At 36.4% G+C, this 21433-nt stretch overlaps 2 protein-coding genes across 3 annotated transcripts in view; one reads left to right on the top strand and one right to left on the bottom strand.

The window, feature by feature from the left end:
• ccdc90b (coiled-coil domain containing 90B) overlaps positions 1–14316 on the top strand; it is a 16786-nt gene extending 2470 nt beyond the window's left edge. The window contains exons 2-9 of one of the 2 annotated variants that reach the window (XM_028800318.2): positions 101–217; positions 2097–2200; positions 3765–3866; positions 6852–6893; positions 6985–7056; positions 7140–7193; positions 9519–9633; positions 9972–14316. In XM_028800318.2, the coding sequence (XP_028656151.1) occupies positions 101–217; positions 2097–2200; positions 3765–3866; positions 6852–6893; positions 6985–7056; positions 7140–7193; positions 9519–9633; positions 9972–10027 (662 nt within the window). In that variant the 3' untranslated portion in view covers positions 10028–14316. The remainder of the gene's footprint in view (positions 1–100; positions 218–2096; positions 2201–3764; positions 3867–6851; positions 6894–6984; positions 7057–7139; positions 7194–9518; positions 9634–9971) is intronic. The other variant, XM_028800319.2, reaches the window with a different exon arrangement.
• LOC114651210 (ankyrin repeat domain-containing protein 42-like) overlaps positions 13514–21433 on the bottom strand; it is a 21213-nt gene continuing 13293 nt past the window's right edge. The window contains exons 9-12 of the mRNA XM_028801156.2: positions 21003–21172; positions 20196–20322; positions 18848–18980; positions 13514–13609 (exon numbers count right to left, since the gene is read on the bottom strand). Of these exons, the coding sequence (XP_028656989.1) occupies positions 13514–13609; positions 18848–18980; positions 20196–20322; positions 21003–21172 (526 nt within the window). The remainder of the gene's footprint in view (positions 13610–18847; positions 18981–20195; positions 20323–21002; positions 21173–21433) is intronic.

Raw genomic sequence — 21433 nt, 5'->3', positions numbered from 1 at the left:
AAACCTTTTTCCACTCAGGTCTACTTTTTTCAGAGTATTTCATTATTAATATATTTTAAATTATATGAGATACAATTAATAACAATTTATTTTCCTTTAGAGTTTTGTACTGCTGTAGTTGAAACATATGATGCAAGAAAAGTAAATCTGACACCACTAGAACAAAGAAAACTATCTTTTGACACACATGCTTTAGTAAAGGACCTACTGGCCAGTGGTAAGTATCGTCACAGTCTCTCATAAATTTATAATGGGGAATATTGATTGTGGCACGCGGCTGGGGGTGGCACCCAGCCAGGATGCCCGAAAGGACCGGAGGAGGGATTACGCCTCCTCCAGACCATGAAGGGACAACCGCCCTGGTGGCTTTGGAGACCACGGGAACAGAGCTTAGAAGCTCAACCCTATAGGGGCCCATGGTCACCACCAGTGGGTGCCCCAATGCCTGAGGAGCCCTGGCCCTCAACACTTCCACCACACCCGGAAGTGCTAGGGGGAAGAAGACCAGGGACACCCGGAGTGCTTCCAAGTGCGAAGCCGGTACTTCCGCCACACTCTGGAGTGCCGGTGGAAGCTAATTGGGAGGCACCTGGAGCACGTCCGGGTGATTATAAAAGGGGCCGCCTCCCTCCATTCGATGGCTTGAGTTGGGAGGAAGCAAGACAGAGCGAGAGGAGAGGAGAGGAGGCAGACCAGAGAAAGAAAGACATTGTGAGGCCTGGACTTTGGGGAAGTTTTGGAGTTCTGTGTGCACTAATTATTGTAAATAATGTATAATAAACGTGTGTCTGTGTCCAAGCCATGTTCCACATGATGTTTCATAAATTTTTGGAAGTGTATGACATAAATACTTTTAAATTAGAAGTTAATGTACTATATAATAATACTATAAATGTTGAGGTACAGTAGGGAAACCAGATTATATTGAAAGTCCTTTTCTTTGAACAAAACATGCCACTGTAAATTAAATAGCACTAATTCAGTGCTGCAGTGAAATATAGATGTCTGCAAACAATGATCTCTGGAGGAATAACATGGGACCTGAATATAGCTGAATATGTCTTAGAGAAAATGACAATTAGGGTAAAGAGGATAAGTATAAGAATATGCCAGTACCTGCTATGTGATTTTTACCATCCATGATTTTTTGGACCCATGTAATCCAGACCTGTGTCAAGAATATCAAATCTGACCTGGCAGCCTCAGGACCAGACTACTTTTAGTTTACTCCGCACACATACATATGGTCCTGTGTGTGAAGAGTACCTTTTAAATATTTACTCAACATTTACCTTTATTCAGTTTCCATCTGTAGTCCCATGTTCTAGTTGTAAAACTTATTTTATAGTAACAGATGGCATCCGCCATTCTAATTTTCTTCACAATTTAAAACACTTCTGTCATGTCACCCTAATTTAATGCTTTCTGCAAATATAAAAATCTGGTTAGCTACATATTTATAAAGACCATTTATAGAAATCAAAAGAAAGTTTTCTCGACTCTGACCCTTGATTGACACCACTTTCAGGATCACCTGATTTAGAAAAAATTATTTTGCGTTCTGTGTTTAAGCCAATTTTGCCTTTATTTACGCAGTGCCACTTGAACTTCCACATGTTTAGTTTGATCTGTAACTTGTCATGCTGGACCTTATCAAAAGTGTATTGAAGATCAAAATAAGTAATATATGTACCCTACTGAATGAATGCTTTTGTTACTTAATCATAGACTTGCATATTATTATAACATGATCTCCGCCATTTAAAAATATGTCGACTGTTCACTAATACATCTTTACTTGACACGTTCCTCAGTTTTTCCTTTAATTGTGCATTTCATTTAGATACAAGGACTGCCCCTTTCAAAATCATTCATTTTTAATTATTTTTCCCAAAAAATATCTTTTTGATTTTTCATTTGGTTGGGACATTTCATTAAACTAAAATAAGACTTATCTTGGTTTCAGCCTGTTTGTTAACAAAATCCGAAATTTAAATGAGAATTTGCAGACCATTTGTATATACCATTTCTGATACTGTATATTAAAGAGAATAACAAGATTTAGTTAAATACATATATTCTTGTATTATTGGTAGGTTTCAAAAAGGAAGAAGCAGAAATTCTTGTTACAACACTAGTAACATTAACCACTGCCTGTATGGATACAGTGTATCGAGACATGGTAACAGGATCTCATCAGGTGTGTTTGACAAATTTACTTTGACTGGCTATTAAAACAATTAAAAGGCAGACAAAGCCATATCCTGGTATGATTTCCATTATCACTGTGCAATTTATTTATGCAAGCATCATACTACTTTTAACCTCATTTGTTGTAGCAGTTTTTCTATGTGACAGAATAAGTTTAATTTGTGTTATTTTGCTCATAATGCCGTTTCTGATAAACATTTCTAAACCTGTTTAATTTTATCGTAGTGAGTTGCAGACTAGTTTAAGTGAGTTGCTGGATATGTTACATTAGGTGATCTGCCTCAAACTTGCTAAGGTTATGTAAATGAAGAAAAGTCATCTAATGTGACATAGACTTTAGAGATACTCCTCTGATGCCTAGTTTCTTTCATTTAATGGACATTTATGTCCTGTTTAGTTCTGTCAAGAGAACACTGATACTGGTTTTGTTAATTGCAATTTGGAGTATGGAACATTAATATGAAAACAATCATGGTTGGTATCAGCTAGACCAGAGGTTTTTCATTTTGCAGGTGCATGTTGATACAGCACTAGAATAATTATATAACATCAATATCTGAATTTAGTCAAGTATGAGACTCACCACCTCATTTGTAAGTAGAGTTAATTTTTTTGATCTAAACTGACAAAGATTTAGATTAGATTGTTTTTAGATTCCATTCCTGTCTTTTGTGCTGCAGTTTATGTTTGCTCCTTCTATGTGCTGCCATCATATGGACAACCTTATGAAGCAGGAATAGGAAGTACATGTCACCCTCTAAAATCTTCCTTGCTCAGCAAGAATAAACTATATTTATGAGATCATTTTCAGATGCTCCTATAATAATATTTCCACAAACTTCACTTCTTTTCAAAGGTGTATGTTTTTGAAACAGAAAATGTACATTTTGCCAGTTTCTGCACCTAATCCAAAATCTTAATTTACTTAGTCCCTATTTATAATATTTTGATTTTAATTTGGCTATTTTCTTTTTCCTTTCAAGTTTACAATAGCATTCTTTGTTTTAAACAAAGAATCCTTACATAAACCTGAAAGGAGAAAGAAACTTGATTTTTAATTTTTTTTTAAATTTTTTATAAAAGCCTCCTTAATTCAATGCTATCTTAAAGCTGCTCAGTTTTTGCTAGCATTCATTCCCATACCTGCACTATGTTTTCATTGGTTTATTAATTTTCCAAACCTAAACATTCTAGAACAAGATATTTATCCTGGCACTACAGGGCACTCTCACTCTCTCATATACTGTACGATTGATTTATATTAACCAAGTAAACTACTGTAAGATTTAGACAGAAACTAGAGTAAGTCTTCAAGTAGTTCTCATACTAATTTGACACAATCTGCAATTCTGAAACTAAACTAAAATAATTTTGTTTTAATCATTGTTTGTTAGATCCAAAACCTGGTATTTTGGATTTTGGAAATTCAACAAGATTCACTATACATTATGCTCATGCATTTCCATTGCCCAAATTCAGTAATTGATGATTTTGTCATTAAGAACGTGCTAGAGAAAATACATTTAAAAATCCATTTTTTATAATTTTGCTAGGAAATTGCACTACAACAAATAATGGCTCATCTCGATTCAATCAAAAAAGACATGGTCATTTTGGAGAAAAGTGAATTTGCTAATCTGAGAGCAGAGAATGAGGTAAGGTGGTACTTTCAAACAGATTGAGTACAGTTTCTACTTTAATGGATACATACAACACATGGTGCATTTTCAGATTTAGGGGTTTTCTTAATTGTCAGGTGTTCATTAAGTGAACAGTAATTGTGCTTGGTTGGTATTGTTGCCACCTTGCAGAACTTGGCAGCCCATTTAAGCACTGAAGTATGGCAGTTCTGTGTGCTTAGATTATCATCCCTGTGTTATTCTAGATTTTCTTTAAGTGCTCTATCATTGACTCCATCCACCAGCAGATGTTCTTTAAAAAACTAAATAAGTAAAAATTCACCCCAATAATGTAACATATTGTTAACATGTTTATGATAAACTCAACATAGTCCTCATAATCACATTTTTCCAATTTTCTGTGATGTGCTCAGTGCAATTTCTTACCTACAAAATCATTTTTTTGGAGTATGTGAAAGTTTTTTTGTGCCTAGTTCCACTAGCCCAGGGGTCGGCAACCCGCGGCTCTGGAGCCACATGCGGCTCTTCAGCCTCCTTGCAGTGGCTCCCTTTGGCCTTGACAAAAAAATAAAAACCATGAAAATGAATAATGGCAATTTCTTAATTTAACTTGTATTTATATATATATATATATATATATATATATATATATATATATATATATATATATATATATATATATATGTTTATTTACTACTACTACTACTGTTATACATTTTAACATCTAATTTAGAGAGTTTAATTCTGCGTGGACAGAAGCATTTGCCTTCACCGCCAACGACGCTGGCTTACCGGTGTGCTTAATATGTGGCGATAAATTATCGAACAACAAAAAATGTAACGTTGAAAGACATTTTCAAAACAAGCTCTCAGCATTCACTGAAAAATACCCAAGTGAAGATAAGCGAAAGAGAGCAATTTCAGAACTGCAACGGAAAGCTGAACAGAGCAAACATACTTTCAAAAAGTGGATCACTTCTACACAGTCAACTACAGCTGCTAGTTTTGTGGCAGCTCAAGAGATCGTAAGGAGGGGTAAGCCATTCACAGACGGAGAATACATGAAAGAATCGTTTAATAAAAATATCAGAGCATCTATTCTCCGACTTTAAAAACAAACGGGAAATTGTTCAGAAAATGCAAGCTGCATTTAGAGAAAGATTCAGTGAGTTCAGAAAGGAAAAACACACACTCTCTCCTTCCCTGTCACACCCCTGGACATCGACCCATCCCTGCTGAACACATCCGCATTCACAGGAGTAAGCCCGATCTAGAAATTGAACTGGACGACATAGCAGATAAAGATTAATGGGTGTCCAAGTTCAAATGCCTGACAGCGGATCTTGAAGAAGTCACCCGTCAGAAGGCTACTCTCGCTAAAGAGCACAAATGGAGTGATATTGAAAACCTCCCCAAACCCGACAAATTTGTTTTCGACACATGGAGTGCCATTCCCGAAACGTATATGAACATGAAAAAATATGCATTTGGAGTCCTGTCCATCTTTGGCTCAACATACTTATGTGAGCACGTTTTCTCAAGCATGAACTTCATAAAGTCCAAATATCGCTCCCGCCTCACACATGAGAGCCTGCAGTCCTGTGTGAAGGTCAAAGTCACATTGTACAGCCCCGACATAGAGATGATCAGCAGCGAACTTCAGAAACAGAAGTCACTTTAAACAGGTGACAACAATAGCATTTAATAAGCTATTATTTTTCAGAAAAACAAAACACATTCATTTCGGACCCGGAGCTGATGTAGGTTTTTTTGTATGTTCAGGTGCTTCAGTTGATTCAGCACACTGAAATGGAATTTAATGTTTACTTTTTTAAAGCTGCTAAGCTACAGCTAAATGTTTTATTTATATTAAAGTGGGCTAGTTTTTATTTTAATTTTACACAGGTATAGGAAGGACCCAAATAGGCCTGCATAGTTCAGTTTAATTTATTTCAAAGTAGCCCTACACATGCACACTGCACTTCTGTTTGTTGTATTCCGTGGTTGTAACATGTAAAATCTAAAAAAAGATTAAAACTTTTAAAAGTTTATAAGCTGTGTTATGTTTTGCGGCTCCAGACTATTTTTCTTTGGAGGAAGGGGGGGCAAAATGGCTCTTTTGATAGTGAAGGTTGCAGACCCCTGCACTAGCCTGTTTCTGGGTTGCTCTGGCACGCCCTTTGACCCTGCAGTCTTGTAGGCATACCTTTGATCATGTGTGAGCATGTGTAATGAGAACTTTTCAGTTCTACTTTGGGGCTTGAAGGCTACAACCCTTTCAAGTGATCCATTGATCTGTTTTTTGTGATGCAATTTAAGGAGTATGTGAGCCTTCACACTCTGCTGTTTTGAAATAGTAATCATCATATCATAATAATGAATTACATCTATTACTTACATATAATACGATTTAGCACTTTTACAACTGAATAAAACTGGAAATTTATGAATATTCAATTTTGAGTATTTAATGTGGATTTTGAGATTTTTAACACTGTTCACGGTTTTACTGTACTGTATTCCAACATAATATATAATGTTCATTTTGACATTTTAGCATTTTTACCATCAATTTTCCATGGCTTTTATCATATGGCTCCAATGATCTTTTTTCTGCTTCAACCACTACATGCACATTCATGCAACCATTTCCACCTCGTGCCGCATACTTGGGGTCAGAGTCCTTTCTAACTTGCTAGTGGGCATGTACCCAGGACAGAGGATTTTGGCATAGGGGTGGGTCTCATAAGTGCTGTTTTTTAAGAGCTTGATAGTATCCCTTTTACACACACACTCACACACTCTGTGGATAAATATGCAGTGTCTCTCTTCCAGGTATGTAGTGCCACATCAGAATTATTATGCGAAAAACAACTCTAACCAAAACAGTCACAATTTAGCTATTAGTAATATTATTATAGTTTTTAATCTTATTTTCTTTATGTAAAATGAGATTGCTAAAAAAATGTTCCAAAATAGTAACCAAATAATGTTTTCCAGAAAATGAAAAATGAGTTAGAACAAGTTAAACGACAGCTCTTGGTAAGTAATCTTAATAAAAGATTATGTTATCAGGTTTAATAAAGAAAAGTAAATACATATATTGATTCAGATTTTTTTCCTTTTTATCAAGGAAGAAAGTAAGAAGATCAAAGCTGATGCCAAACTTGATATTAATTTGGAGAGAAGCAGAGTAACGGACATGGTAATGGCTAACATATTTATGGTAATATTTATTTCTCATTTCAAATATGAAAATATTTCATATTTTGCTTTTTCTGTTTTTAGTTTACTGAACAAGAGAAGAAATTAATGGAAGTCAGTACAGAATTTCACAAAAAGGTATTTTGCTGTATGTTTATCACTATGGGAAGATGGCATAGCAGAGGCTGAACCTAAACAAAATATCCCTGTTCTGAAAGGTTTCTGCTATTCATTGAGCAGGGGTGAATGTTAAAGTTAATTGATTCATTTTCAAATTATAACATTGTTCATTAAAGCATATCGATAATTGCTTAGTAAAGCATTTTAAGTATAAACATCTTCACTAAAAGCCTCTCAAGCAATAGTCTAATCTGAATATACTTACTAATAAAACTTATCTGTAATTAGGCCTAATTGACTTCAGGTTGACTTTGAAATGCTTTTCAAACAATAATGTGTTTTTTCTTTAGGCCATTATAAAATATATGGGGAAATATTTGTATGTTGGCAATATATATATATTGACTGTATTTTACATTTTTTTTCAAGTTATGGTTTGTATTTGTAAACATATGTAGCACACTGATGATTGTAAACAGATGAATGCTACTGTGTATAAGAATGATTTTAACATTACTGAATTTAAAGTTAATGCATAAACTTAATATGTATTACAATGTGAACACATGGGTAGAAATTAACAATTGGTGCTATCCAGAAATACCATTTAGTTGTTTTTGGTATCCAACCACCCATTATCCAACCCACTATATCCTAACTACAGGGTCATGGGGGTCTGCTGGAGCCAATCCCAGCCAACACAGGGCACAAGGCAGGAAACAAACCCACCACAGGGCACGCACAAACATACACACACACACACCAAGCACACACACCTAACCTGCATGTCTTTGGACTGTGGGAGGAAACCCCGGAGGGAACCCACGCAGACACGGGGAGAACATGCAAACTTCATGCAGGGAGGACCCGGGAAGCGAACCCAGGTCTCCTGTGAGGCAGCAGTGCTACCCACTGTGCCACAGTGCCACACTGTTTTTTTTAGCATTGATGTTACCAGTAAGGATTACTACTATGTTTCACAAACATATTAAATGATAATGGCATTTCATTCAGTCAGTCTTTATGTAGTGCCATTACCAGTATGTATCATTAGAAACACATTGCAAATCAGACATGATTATAATAATACATGATGCTGCAAATCAAACCATACAGCCACTTTCTAACCCAGTTCTCCAGTGAAAGAATATGTTTGGTAGTTTGAAGTTAAAGTTAATTTTTTTACAATGAGATTATTAATTCATTTCCCCCAGGAAAGTTGCTGTTGCTAAGTGAAGCTGTATTTATTTATTAAAAAAGCACCACATTTGGCAATGTACATTTCTTCACCACAAGAAACCTGAAATAAAACATGTAAAACACTTTGGACACTTTTGGCTTAATAGCTTTTGGAATTTGGGCTAAATCTGAGAAAGGGGTTATTGCAACCCCCTCAATATATATTGACAGTCACTAAAAATGTCACATTAATTGCTTTGACAGCCCTACTGTATCTCACTCTGATCATGACATGGGTGATATTGAATCCCTAAGTGATTGCTTTATTTGGTTCAATGTCTCATACAGGCTCATTTTAATGTGGATTTTGCAATTTAACTGGTAGAAGGTTGCAACTCTGCTTGTTGTCTCATATCTGGATTGAGACATGGTGACTGGAGAGGAGTCTGCGTTAATCTGAATTCACTGAAAAGTAAGAACAAAGAAGAAAAGAAATGACAGTACTAGAAAAAAAGAGACTGGAGATCTAGAGGGCCCAGCATCCAACCACGGCAATTGTGCAAGCATGTCCTTAGTGTAAAGCAAATAGCATCTGTAGATTGAGGCTAGTCCTTGTCACCCTACTGCATGCCAGAAAACCCTAATTGATTGTAGAGGTCACCATTAATAATGAGACTGGTGGTGTGGGGGGTGTGCTGAGTTACTAGAACTGTCAGGTTTTTCAACTTTTTGTGCACATAGAAAACCTCTCGTAATAATTCATTAGACAGCTTACTTTCTGATGCATGACATATATCACAGGACATCTGCAGAATATCTGATGCATGTTTTGCTTCATTTGGGCAAGGCTTGTTATTACAACATATAATACATTAACTCAGGGTCTGGCAAGCTACTACATTTGGCATTTGGGTAAGCAGTTGCCAGCACCAGGCTTAGAAATAGTAGCAGCCTGCATTTACTTTATGATAAAGTGATATTGGCAGTTTAGGCCAGCTCAGGGCCAAAGGGGGTACATTTTCTAGTTGTGTGTCACATTGAAGTATTAGTCTGTGTAAAAAAATGTGATTAAATCAATTGTTCATATTTGAACACATGCATATTATTGAAATGTATGCGCAATTCCTGTGTGTTCACTGAATTTATTTTTTTTTGTTTTTCCAGAATGCAGAAGTAGACCGTACTACTATGGAAGCACACAAAAAAATAGACATTGAAGTAGCCTCACTAAAAGTTTTGCTGGAGTCACTTAAACTACATACAGCACGCTACCTTGCAGGTAACCTTATTTTGAGATTAAATTAACATGTTGAATAGGAAATGCAAGTAAAAATAGTGACCCTATAAGCCTATTTCTTAGACAGTGTTATTGTTGTTGACAAATGCACATTTCTAAAACACAAGGCAATTTTTTTTGAGAAATACACAATATAAATGTTGTCTCCTTTTGTGTATTGCCATAATTTATTTTGTATCCACTTCCCACTTTTAAAATTTGCAAGTGGTGAGTGGTTAATAATTTGAAATGCAGATCATTTTTTTCCATTTAAAAATGTTTAAAATAGTTTGTTTAATCTGCTGCTACAAAGCCCAGTTTTAACTTGTATCTTTTAACAGCTACAGTTTTTACTTGCCTTGCAATTGCATTGGGAGTTTACCGATTTTGGAAATAATGGCTGATATCGGTGATTTTGAAGATACTGTACCATTTTTGCATTATTTTACTGGACAAAGAACTCTACAGATCCAGTTGCATCGAAAATACAGTAACTACCAAAGTTTTGTTTTGTAAAATAAAGTACCGTATTACTGTATGTTTATTTGCTGTTCAGTTGTGCATGTTGTTTGGTATAAACAGTATACTGACATTCAAAAATGCATTACAAGTATTCTCTTTTTATTAATAAACATTTGATCACAAAAATGTACAATGCTAACATCTCTTAGTTCCCCGCCCACAAACACACTTCATCCTTGCACCTTTTCTCATTTTGTTACAATATTGAACCCTTGAACAAGGCCCTTAACCTGAAAATTGCACCAGTGGTGCCATACAATAGCTGACCCTGCACTCTGACCCCCAAAGGTCAAGCAAAAAGACAATTTACCCCCAGTGTGAAATTGAATGTAATTAGATGTAAATGATCGACATGAAAACTCTATAATGTGAACTCTATCATAATAGTGAGTTGATCTCTCATCAAACCTCCAAACAAACTAAATATTTTTGTACATAGACTCTGCCTGCCAATAATTATAGCAGAGTAGCTGACTATGAAACTGTTATCTCTAATGTTTGATTCTATTTTCACATTCACTTGAATTATGATTGGGTGACTAGGGAGTCCACTGCATTGAACTGAGTTCACGGATTATATTTCCAGAACAGTTCCAAGAACTATTTCCTTGTCCTTGTGGCATGAGGAATTACTCTGTTGAAAAGTCCCATTCTCAAATTGGTTAAATGCTGCTGACTGTGGAGGTACCTGATTAGCAGTGATGTTCAGATATAACACTCAAACACTGTTCTCCTTAATGGGGAGGACCAAGTCTGTTTCTTAAAATAAACCCCACAAAGTTACTTCTCTGCTACCAGCCAGCATTGGAAACCTTGAGAAAATGGAGCAATGGATTTCTATGGGGTTTTACTGTGTTCTGTTTCTCCCTTCTGTGGTAATTGTCAAGATTTAGTTTGTCAGACCAAGATATGTTTTTGTGCCTGCACAATCCAGGGTTTATAAACTCTGTAATCTATTACAAACTTAACATTTTACGTTAAGAGACATTGAACTCATTTGGGTCACTGGTTGCTGTAGCTCATCCATGACAAGGTACAATGAATTATGCATTCCAATGTGCTTTTTTTTTTAGCACAGCTAGAGTAGTCATCGTTTACAAAACTTTTACTACAGAAGCTGTGTCAGCCTTTTTTTTAAAGAATCATTTTTTAAACACAGAATAGCCATTTAGTGAATGTTTTTTACATTGTAACCCATTCATGACACTGTAATATTTGAAAACTTTAACAGGATTGCTGTTCTTATGTTGTATCTAGTGTCTGTTCTACCTTACAATAGACCATAACTAGGGGGCTCTGCCCCCTGCTCGCTTCGCTCGCCAACCCCTGGTCTTGGGTAACCCGAAATAGATTTGAAAGAGATTATTGTCGGCGCCTGTGCCTTTCGTACTTTCCCGCGCCTTCCGTACTATCTTTGTGGACCTGTTGGGCCTCCGTAGCCTCGTCCGTTTGACTCTGAGGTGCAGTGCAGAATCCTCTTTTTTGTGTGGCTGTGTCGTTAGCTATGGGCGCGTTGTTGCTTCATTTCTCATTCATGTTAGTTGAGCTCTTTCGTTTTTGGGCCATGACTCCTTCGTTCGCGGTGGATAAGACTTCGCTTGCGGTTTATGAGACATGCGCTTTAGGCACCTCCGCAGTATGTCTCATGGTCCCATCGCCGTGTACCTGCATCCATATCCGGTTTATTCTCGGTTAGAAATATGGATACCCTACACTGATTAAATTCTAAGTGCCATATGAAAAGTAAATTAAACTCTGCTGAAGAACAAAGTTACACTATCAAAATCAGAAAATAGTTTTGTTATGAGGATGCTTTTGTCAGCTGCAATGACTGGCAGTCTTTATCAGGGTTGATGAAAATAAAATGAACTAGGGAGAAAGTCGGTTGTTTCAGTTTGGCAGTGCTCCATTGAATACTGCCAGAGCAACGCAACAGTGAGTTAAAATAAAAAAATAGATGCATATAAGAGGCCCAGTCATAATCTTAACCATAAGACCCATTAAAGATCTGTGGCAGAACCTCAAAATTACTATCCATATATGATGAGACAGCAGTCCAATTTGCCAGTAGGCTATAAAATTCAAGGCTGAATGAAAGGAGTAGATCAAATTAAGACGTTAACAATACACCCCAGACTAATGTTACCAGGTTTGTTTCAGTCCAGCAGTCCTTTCTGTGCAAAGCACTTATTCTAACCCACACACTTCTGCACTACTGCCAGCGTCATGATTGCAAGGTATAATTATGGAGAATATAGAAGAAAAATTTGCAAATTGTGAAATAGAGGAAGGATGCAGTTACCCACTTTGGTCTCATCTTTGACTGACCACAGAATTGGCAGGCAGTCTCACTTCATGGCTGCACAGCTGATCATTCCCACATCACCCTGTAAATGGTGTGAAGACTCATAAAAGCATACATTGCCTCTGCTAAGATCATGGTTAAAAAATGGTGTTGCCTGCACTGCTAAATTAGGCCAAAGCCCTTTTCGAACCCTTCCCTCTGGTAGCCATAATTGGATGTACATCTTTTTACATGGTACATTTCCCTAAAAATACACATATCAAAGGCATTTTTAGTTGTTTATCAGAACATTATACTTTACTGCAGTTCAGAACAACTGTGTTTTGGAACAGTTAACTTTGACTTAAATATTGCCTGATCAATTTCACTTGTCGTATTTATGTGTCATCATATATACATTTTAACCAAAATACTTCTAAATGTATTACATGAATAACTGCAATAATGTTGTATACATTTTTCACGTACTTATTACAAATTCAAACTTATTGGTTATAGAAAATCAAAAGCAGATTTGAATTAAATTAATCCAAAATAATTATGTTTCAGTAAACATAACTTATGTTTGTGTGAAATACCTGCCATAAAAAGAGAAAAATAACGATATGAGGCAGATTACGTAAATCAATAATAAAGTATACCATCCACAGCAATATGAATTTGTTAATCTGGATATTTATTTATAATGTACATGAAGTCAAATTTCAATAGGTTTGGATATTTTAGCAAAACATTTTTACATTATAATTTTAAGCCAGTTGCATATTTAAGCAAATATATAAATAAAAAAGACTTCAGATTGTTGATAGTAAAAAAAACAAAAATCATTTGCTTAATGAAATGAGCAGAATCAGGCAGGATGATAATTTGTGTATCATAAAAAGCTGAAATTACATTATTTTTTTCTAAAAAAATCCTTTTTTTTTCAATTATTTGACATCTCTGAAATGCCTTTATTGTTCAAGACCAGCTCAAACTGATACAATATTCCAAATAAAATCATTAAAAACTATTTACGATGTTGATATTTTGTTCTTCAGTAGTTTGTGTAAACCTTTACTTTTCAGTTCTTCGAACAAATACACCGCCCACACTTGTTTGTTTCTTCTTCTTAGTTTTCTTTTTTTCACCTGTTGGTTCTTCACTAAATTCCTATAATCAAAAACAAAATGATCATTTTGACATTTACTATAATAAAGGTTGAAAACTAATAATACGTTAATATAATATATGATGGATTTTTAAATTTCAACTTCCTGTTATTATACAGTAGGTACAGAGACAATTTAATTAAAATGAGACTCCATATATAGATCCTGTGGAAGAATAATTTTAGGGTAACACAGCATTCATCTTTAAGAAATAGCATAAAGGGTTAATAAATGTCAGAAACGAGATAAAGATCAAGTGAACAATAAAATGTACACTGAAATATAAGAAAAATACTGATATGGTCAAGTAAATAAAGAATGTACCAGAAGAAAGGTTGATGTAATATACAAAATGTACTGAAGGATGACTAAGACATGACTAAGAAATCAGCAGATGTCCTATAAACGAGAATGGACAATTATTATATGCACAGAGATTTCAAGGATGATGGCTCATCTCAAAAGGTATACGAGACTTTTATTTTATATAAATCATTTGGGTGTAAACCAACATACCAACCATAGTAAAATGTAAGCATTACTGTATGTATTGATTGACACTGTATGTAAATTCAGTAGTTTATAAAATGAACCTCTATTCTTTGTTTCTCTGATCATTCTGACCATGCTGTAATGGACTGCTTTTGAAGAATGCTCCCTCCAAGGCATTTTGCTGAGGAGTAATTAAAAGATACAATGAACAGCTTTTCTCCTGCCTGATTACTGAATTGTCATGTTAGATGGTGTTTCTTTCATTAATAAGATGTTAAATTTCGGCCACAATCCCACCCATTCTGCACTATACTATTCTGCACAGACCTATAAATACCTGGGAGTGCAGCTGGATAATAAATTGGACTGGACTGCCAATACTGATTCTCTGTGCAAGAGAGGACAGAGCCAGCTATACTTCCTTAGAAGACTGGCGTCCTTCAACATATGCAATAAGATGCTGCAGATGTTCTATCAGACGGTTGTGGCGCGCACCCTCTTCTACGCGGTGGTGTGCTGGGGAGGCAGCATTAAGAAGGACGCCTCGCGCCTGGAGAAACTGGTGAGGAAGGCAGGCTCTATTGTAGGCACTGAGCTGGACAGTTTGACATCCGTGGCAGAGCGACGGGTGCTCAGCAGGCTCCTATCAATCATGGAGAATCCACTGCATCCACTAAACAGTGTCATCTCCAGACAGAGGAGCAGCTTCAATGACAGACTGCTGTCACTGTCCTGCTCCACTGACAGACTGAGGAGATCATTCCTCCCCCAAACTATGCGACTCTTCAGGTCCACCCTAGGGGTAAATGTTAACGTTATTCAAAGTTATTCTTTGTTTTTACCTGCATTTTTATTACTCTTTAATTTAATATTGTTTTTTGTATCAGTATGCTGCTGCTGGACTATGTGAATTTCCCCTTGGGATTAATAAAGTATCTATCTATATCTATACAATGGTAATGGCAGAGAAATTTATTGTAAACTAGTGGGCTTCGCTCACCAACCCCCATGTTTGGTTTTCCAGGTACACACTTTTAAGATTTTTTTTTTCTTTGAATTGTTGCTATTTCATTAGTTTCACTTTTATTTCAGAACTTTGGTAAAAACAATATTTGGAATCTTTTGAGTCCCAATATGCTGAATCTTTAAATGAGGTCAGTGAGACATGTGTTTAATGACTTTGTACCGTAATTCAGGATAGGTTTCTCTGTTTGGAATTTCAGCATAGACAAAGCGATCTACATCATCAGCAGTTAATAATTTTTTTTGCAAAGTAACCAATAAATGCATGTGAGGTAAACCATATTTTTGAAATTCTCTGACTTAAACTTCAAAGCCTTACAATATTTATATACTTCTGACATACAGTGGTGTGAAAAACTATTTGCCCCCTTCCTGATTTCTTATTCTTTTGCATGTTTGTCACACAAAATGTTTCTGATCATCAAACACATTTAACCATTAGTCAAATATAACACAAGTAAACACAAAATGCAGTTTTTAAATGATGGTTTTTATTATTTAGGGAGAAAAAAAATCCAAACCTACATGGCCCTGTGTGAAAAAGTAATTGCCCCCTTGTTAAAAAATAACCAAACTGTGGTGTATCACACCTGAGTTCAATTTCCGTAGCCACCCCCAGGCCTGATTACTGCCACACCTGTTTCAATCAAGAAATCACTTAAATAGGAGCTGCCTGACACAGAGAAGTAGACCAAAAGCACCTCAAAAGCTAGACATCATGCCAAGATCCAAAGAAATTCAGGAACAAATGAGAACAGAAGTAATTGAGATCTATCAGTATGGTAAAGGTTATAAAGCCATTTCTAATGCTTTGGGATTCCAGCGAACCACAGTGAGAGCCATTATCCACAAATGGCAAAAACATGGAACAGTGGTGAACCTTCCCAGGAGTGGCCAGCCGACCAAAATTACCCCAAGAGCGCAGAGACGACTCATCCGAGAGGTCACAAAAGACCCCAGGACAACGTCTAAAGAACTGCAGGCCTCACTTGCCTCAATTAAGGTCAGTGTTCACGACTCCACCATAAGAAAGAGACTGGGCAAAAACGGCCTGCATGGCAGATTTCCAAGACGCAAACCACTGTTAAGCAAAAAGAACATTAGGGCTCGTCTCAATTTTGCTAAGAAACATCTCAATGATTGCCAAGACTTTTGGGAAAATACCTTGTGGACTGATGAGACAAAAGTTGAACTTTTTGGAAGGCAAATGTCCCGTTACATCTGGCGTAAAAGGAACACAGCATTTCAGAAAAAGAACATCATACCAACAGTAAAATATGGTGGTGGTAGTGTGATGGTCTGGGGTTGTTTTGCTGCTTCAGGACCTGGAAGGCTTGCTGTGATAGATGGAACCATGAATTCTACTGTCTACCAAAAAATCCTGAAGGAGAATGTCCGGCCATCTGTTCGTCAACTCAAGCTGAAGCGATCTTGGGTGCTGCAACAGGACAATGACCCAAAACACACCAGCAAATCCACCTCTGAATGGCTGAAGAAAAACAAAATGAAGACTTTGGAGTGGCCTAGTCAAAGTCCTGACCTGAATCCAATTGAGATGCTATGGCATGACCTTAAAAAGGCGGTTCATGCTAGAAAACCCTCAAATAAAGCTGAATTACAACAATTTTGCAAAGATGAGTGGGCCAAAATTCCTCCAGAGCGCTGTAAAAGACTCATTGCAAGTTATCGCAAACGCTTGATTGCAGTTATTGCTGCTAAGGGTGGCCCAACCAGTTATTAGGTTCAGGGGGCAATTACTTTTTCACACAGGGCCATGTAGGTTTGGATTTTTTTTTCTCCCTAAATAATAAAAACCACCATTTACAAACTGCATTTTGTGTTTACTTGTGTTATATTTGACTAATGGTTAAATGTGTTTGATGATCAGAAACATTTTGTGTGACAAACATGCAAAAGAATAAGAAATCAGGAAGGGGGCAAATAGTTTTTCACACCACTGTATAACCTATGTCTATATATTCGATCTCTATTCACCTTTTCCTTATTTCTCCGAGTAATAATTTCTCTTTTTTTGTGCTAATGTGATGTTTACTTTATTTTTTTGACACTGTTGTTTTTTTCTGCTTTCATATTCTGTATCTTGCTCTGCATGTGTTTCGCGCCTATGTTTTTTTTTTTGAGTCTTTTGAATTCCAGTTTTAATTTTCTCTAACCTGCTCTGCATGTGTTTGGCCCCTTTGTTTTATAACGTCTTTATGACGTTTTACTTTGTTTTCTACTCTGTCTTTTATTTCTGACCTCGCTTTGTCCTGCTTTTTTTTCAATGACACCTGATCCGTGGTGATTATTTTCCCTTATTCGAGTAATAATTTCCGTTTGTTTGCGCTACTGCGATCTTCACTTTCTTTTTTTTTTTATACTTTCTAATTTTCCTACTTTTATATCTTTAACTTTCTCCACATTTGTATTGTGCATATGTTTTTTTTTTTTGAGCCTTTCGAATTCCACTGCTTTCATAATCTGCTCTACATGTGTATAGCGCCAACGTTTGTGAACGTGTTTATGAAGTTCTAACTGGTGTGGGACCACAGATTCTCATAGCGTATGGTCCATTATTGTGTAAATCCACATTTTGTACATTGAATGATGCGAAGGCGAATAGACTTTGTTTTCCACTCTTTGCCTTTTATTTCTGACCTCGATTTGTCCTGATATTTTTTCAATTACACCTGGTTCTGATGATTAATTACCTTTTGTTTACGCTAATGCGATCTTTACTATCATTTTTTTTTTGATACTGTAGCAACTGACATAATAAAGTGTTGCAAAAGTTCTACTTGAACAATCGCCGACTTCATAACCCCAAACACAACTTTCTAGCACCATCTCCGACTCCTCCTCCTCTGGGTCTCGCCCCCCCCCCCCCCCCCCCCTTACCAAATCAATCAATACCCCGCTATCAGTCTTCCGTGCTGTACTCTGCCCTCCCTCAATCAGACCTAATAGTCACTTAAAACAAAAAATGCTTCAACTTGGCTGGGACGCTACAATACTTTCGAATTTTACAGCTTTCATATTCTGTGCCTTTCTCTGCATGTGTATCGCGCCATCGTTTGTTTGAGCCTTTCAAATTCCACTGCTTCCATAATCTGTTATCTGCCTTTTTTTTCGCTGCAACGCTTTTGGGTCTCTTTTCTCTGCGCTGCTCTTTCTTCTTTGCTTAGTCGTTGACGTTTCATCTAGAACGTATTGTCCTTATACGCTTTATATGTGCGGAGAGCACAGGATCTGTGTGTGCTATGTGACTTTACATGACTGAGTGTTTTGCTGGCTGTGCTCTTATTTGATAAGAAGGGCGTGTCTTGCAAGAATCTCATGTTCCACGACCCCACGAGATGGCTCTGGGACAATCTCTTGGCACCAAGTCTCACGTTTACGGTCCCCGCGAGACGCTCCGTGGCCAGTCTTTTTTGTCTCATGGGTCTTTTAAATGTCTTCCGAGAAGATCACGTCTCGTCACCCTGCTTTTCCTTTCCAGGATTTTTTTTATAATAGAGAGAAATACTTAATGGTTTGTATCTCTAAAGGGAGGTTTACGACAAAATGTATATCCCATGTAGTACACATAATGCATACCATACTAGAAGAATTTAAGTAAAAACGTGTCATGTATTTCATACATTACACATCAAGAACTGAAGATTGTACCATAATAATTTAAATACTTTGCATTCACCAAAAAAAGATAAAAAGAACACCTGACCTGTTCTGTTCGGTAACGGTCCAGGCTCTTGTTAAGCTTCCCAATTTCTTCCATGTATTCATCCACCTTACATTCCAGCCTTTCTCTATGTAACCGTTCATACTCTAGCTGTGCCTGAAGTTCCTGAATGGTCCTAAGTGTGAAATAAAGGAAATATTGTATATATTGTCACAATTTGCAGCTCCTCCTCCTCACAGTAGGAGACACAAAAAGCCAACTGACAACTCTGAAGGAGTCTGACCTTGTCCTCCTGTGTTTTAAAGGAGGGAATTGAAAGTGAATCACGAAAATAAAGAGGCAATGGGCATCAATCTTGTGAAATGTACAAATTAAATTAATCAGATAAAGCCTATAACTGTCTTAAGAGAGTCTGGCAAAGGAGATAAAACACTGCCAGACTTTACTAAACAGACTTACCATCATAATGTAAGGTAAAATCACTTATTTAAAAATTTTCCATCTATTAGGATTTGGAAGACAATTTTGTAGTACTGTGTTGTACAGAGCCAGAGTCAGTCCAGGCATGAATTTGAATGACACTTGAATTATATATAAGGTATAATTTAATTAATAACATTGACAATAACAATACAGATTGAATTTAAAGTTTAAAATTAAAGCAAAAATTCCCTCTCCATCCATCTGTTTTAACAAGCCATATCCTGACCAGGACCATGTGGCCAGAACTTAAAAGTAACAAGATGGCTGTGGCCACCATTTGAACAGATACCAGTTCATCTCAAGGCATACTTAAACATCCACCAACATTTCCTTTTGTTGTGTATTCCAAAGAGTGCACACAACAAAAGGAAACAAGACAGGTTTTAACCTCAAGCACGGTTTGAGACCATACATAAAAAAGCAGAATGAAACAATTTATATATTTTGCTTAATTTGTGACAATCTACTGATTCTTCAAAAGTAGCATCTTTAGTAACAAATTGAAATGCTGGCATTTATAACTGAGAAAGTATCCAGCTGATAAAAGTAAACATATATAGTGATATGTTCGTAGGACTTAATGTTTGTATTATTATGATGCAGGAATCGGATGTGAGTTACATAAGGCATCTAATGTTTGATCTTAATTTACTCAGGTTAACATTTTCACAATATTCATATCTATTTGGCTCTTCACCCTTCTACTGTGCACATTCATAAAGCAATCAAATTTTAAGCTACTTTTTACCTGAAATGTTGTCAGATGTGCAGTCCTGTACATCTGTTACATCTGCAAAGCCTTTAAATTGTGTGGTTCATTTCATGAATTTGATTTTACTTTAACACTTGACATTTCAACATCCAGTTCCAGTTCCTTTTAAAGATTTTGTAATGGTTTTCACATTACCTTTCTGCCTCTGTGGTTTCTCTCCGTTTTTTTCTGTCTTCTTCAAGTATTCCTCCCATCTGCCTATAGTTACTTTTCGCAATTTCTAACAACCGTTCAAGGTCCTCGATCTTCTTGAAGGCCCTCACTAAAATAATAAAAAAGAATGTTTAAATATCTGTGAAGAAATGTTTATATTGTACTCATTTTCACATAGTTTAAATTATTTACTGTGTTTTGGTTGACTGATATATTTCAGACTTGCGCAAGCAGATTTTTTTATTTTCTAACTTGCCTTACAAAACATTAACCTTAACATTGTTAAATACTACAGTATTATAATACAAATTTGTATCATTAGGTTTATCTTCTTAAATGGGTTGGTACTCCTTGGAGCCATGCTGTTACTTTACACTAATGACCTTAAGATCACTACCAGTTAATACAGAAGCTGCATTTCAAGTTGAAAATATTCATCAAAAATATTGTACTACATCCATTTATCCATCCATTTTACACCCGCTTATCCAATTTAGGGTCATGTGGTCCAGAGACTTCCTCAGCAGCCTTCCGCTCCAGGCAGGAGCCAACTCAGGTAAAGCACCTTTCCATCAAAAGGCACATTCTCCCACATAAAAACTCTATTAACATTAAGTATACCTAAGTAAGAATCATATACAGTACAGCCTGCACAGCAACCATCTCATCCTGGAATCTCAAGTCTGGCAATGTTATGATGGAGTGCTAATTGATGATGATGGGGTGCTAATTGCTGTGCTAACATCCCAGCTGCGTTTTGCATATGTTTTTAAAATACACCAGACTTACTTCTTCCCTCTTTCTTCTCTCCAAGACACATATTGGGGCCATTTGGACCATCTGTACTTCCTTCTACACCATGTTTTTCAAAGAAAGATGGATCATCTGTTTGAATTTCCTCATCAGATTCCTCCTGACTTCTTCCACCCAGCAGTTTGACAGCTGCTAACTGAGCAAACCTTTAATGCCGAAAGATCCAAATAATGATTAGAGGCAATTTCTCAGCATATCCACTGTCTATTTGCATATTCTACCTTATATTCCCTTGAATTTTTGTCAAAGTACTTCCTTTCATAATCTGAAAATGGGCATACATGACTTTGGAGTGAAATGTGACATACTGTAACTGCAGAGTCCTGAGTTCAAATGTATGGATAATTAACCCTGGTCACATGTTTATGTGTATGCCCTGCAAAGGACAGATTCTACATCTTGAATTG

Source organism: Erpetoichthys calabaricus, chromosome 4 (assembly GCF_900747795.2).
Source record: "Erpetoichthys calabaricus chromosome 4, fErpCal1.3, whole genome shotgun sequence".
Classification (NCBI taxonomy): Eukaryota; Metazoa; Chordata; class Cladistia; order Polypteriformes; family Polypteridae; genus Erpetoichthys; species Erpetoichthys calabaricus.
This window is presented reverse-complemented; position numbering and strand designations above follow the sequence as displayed.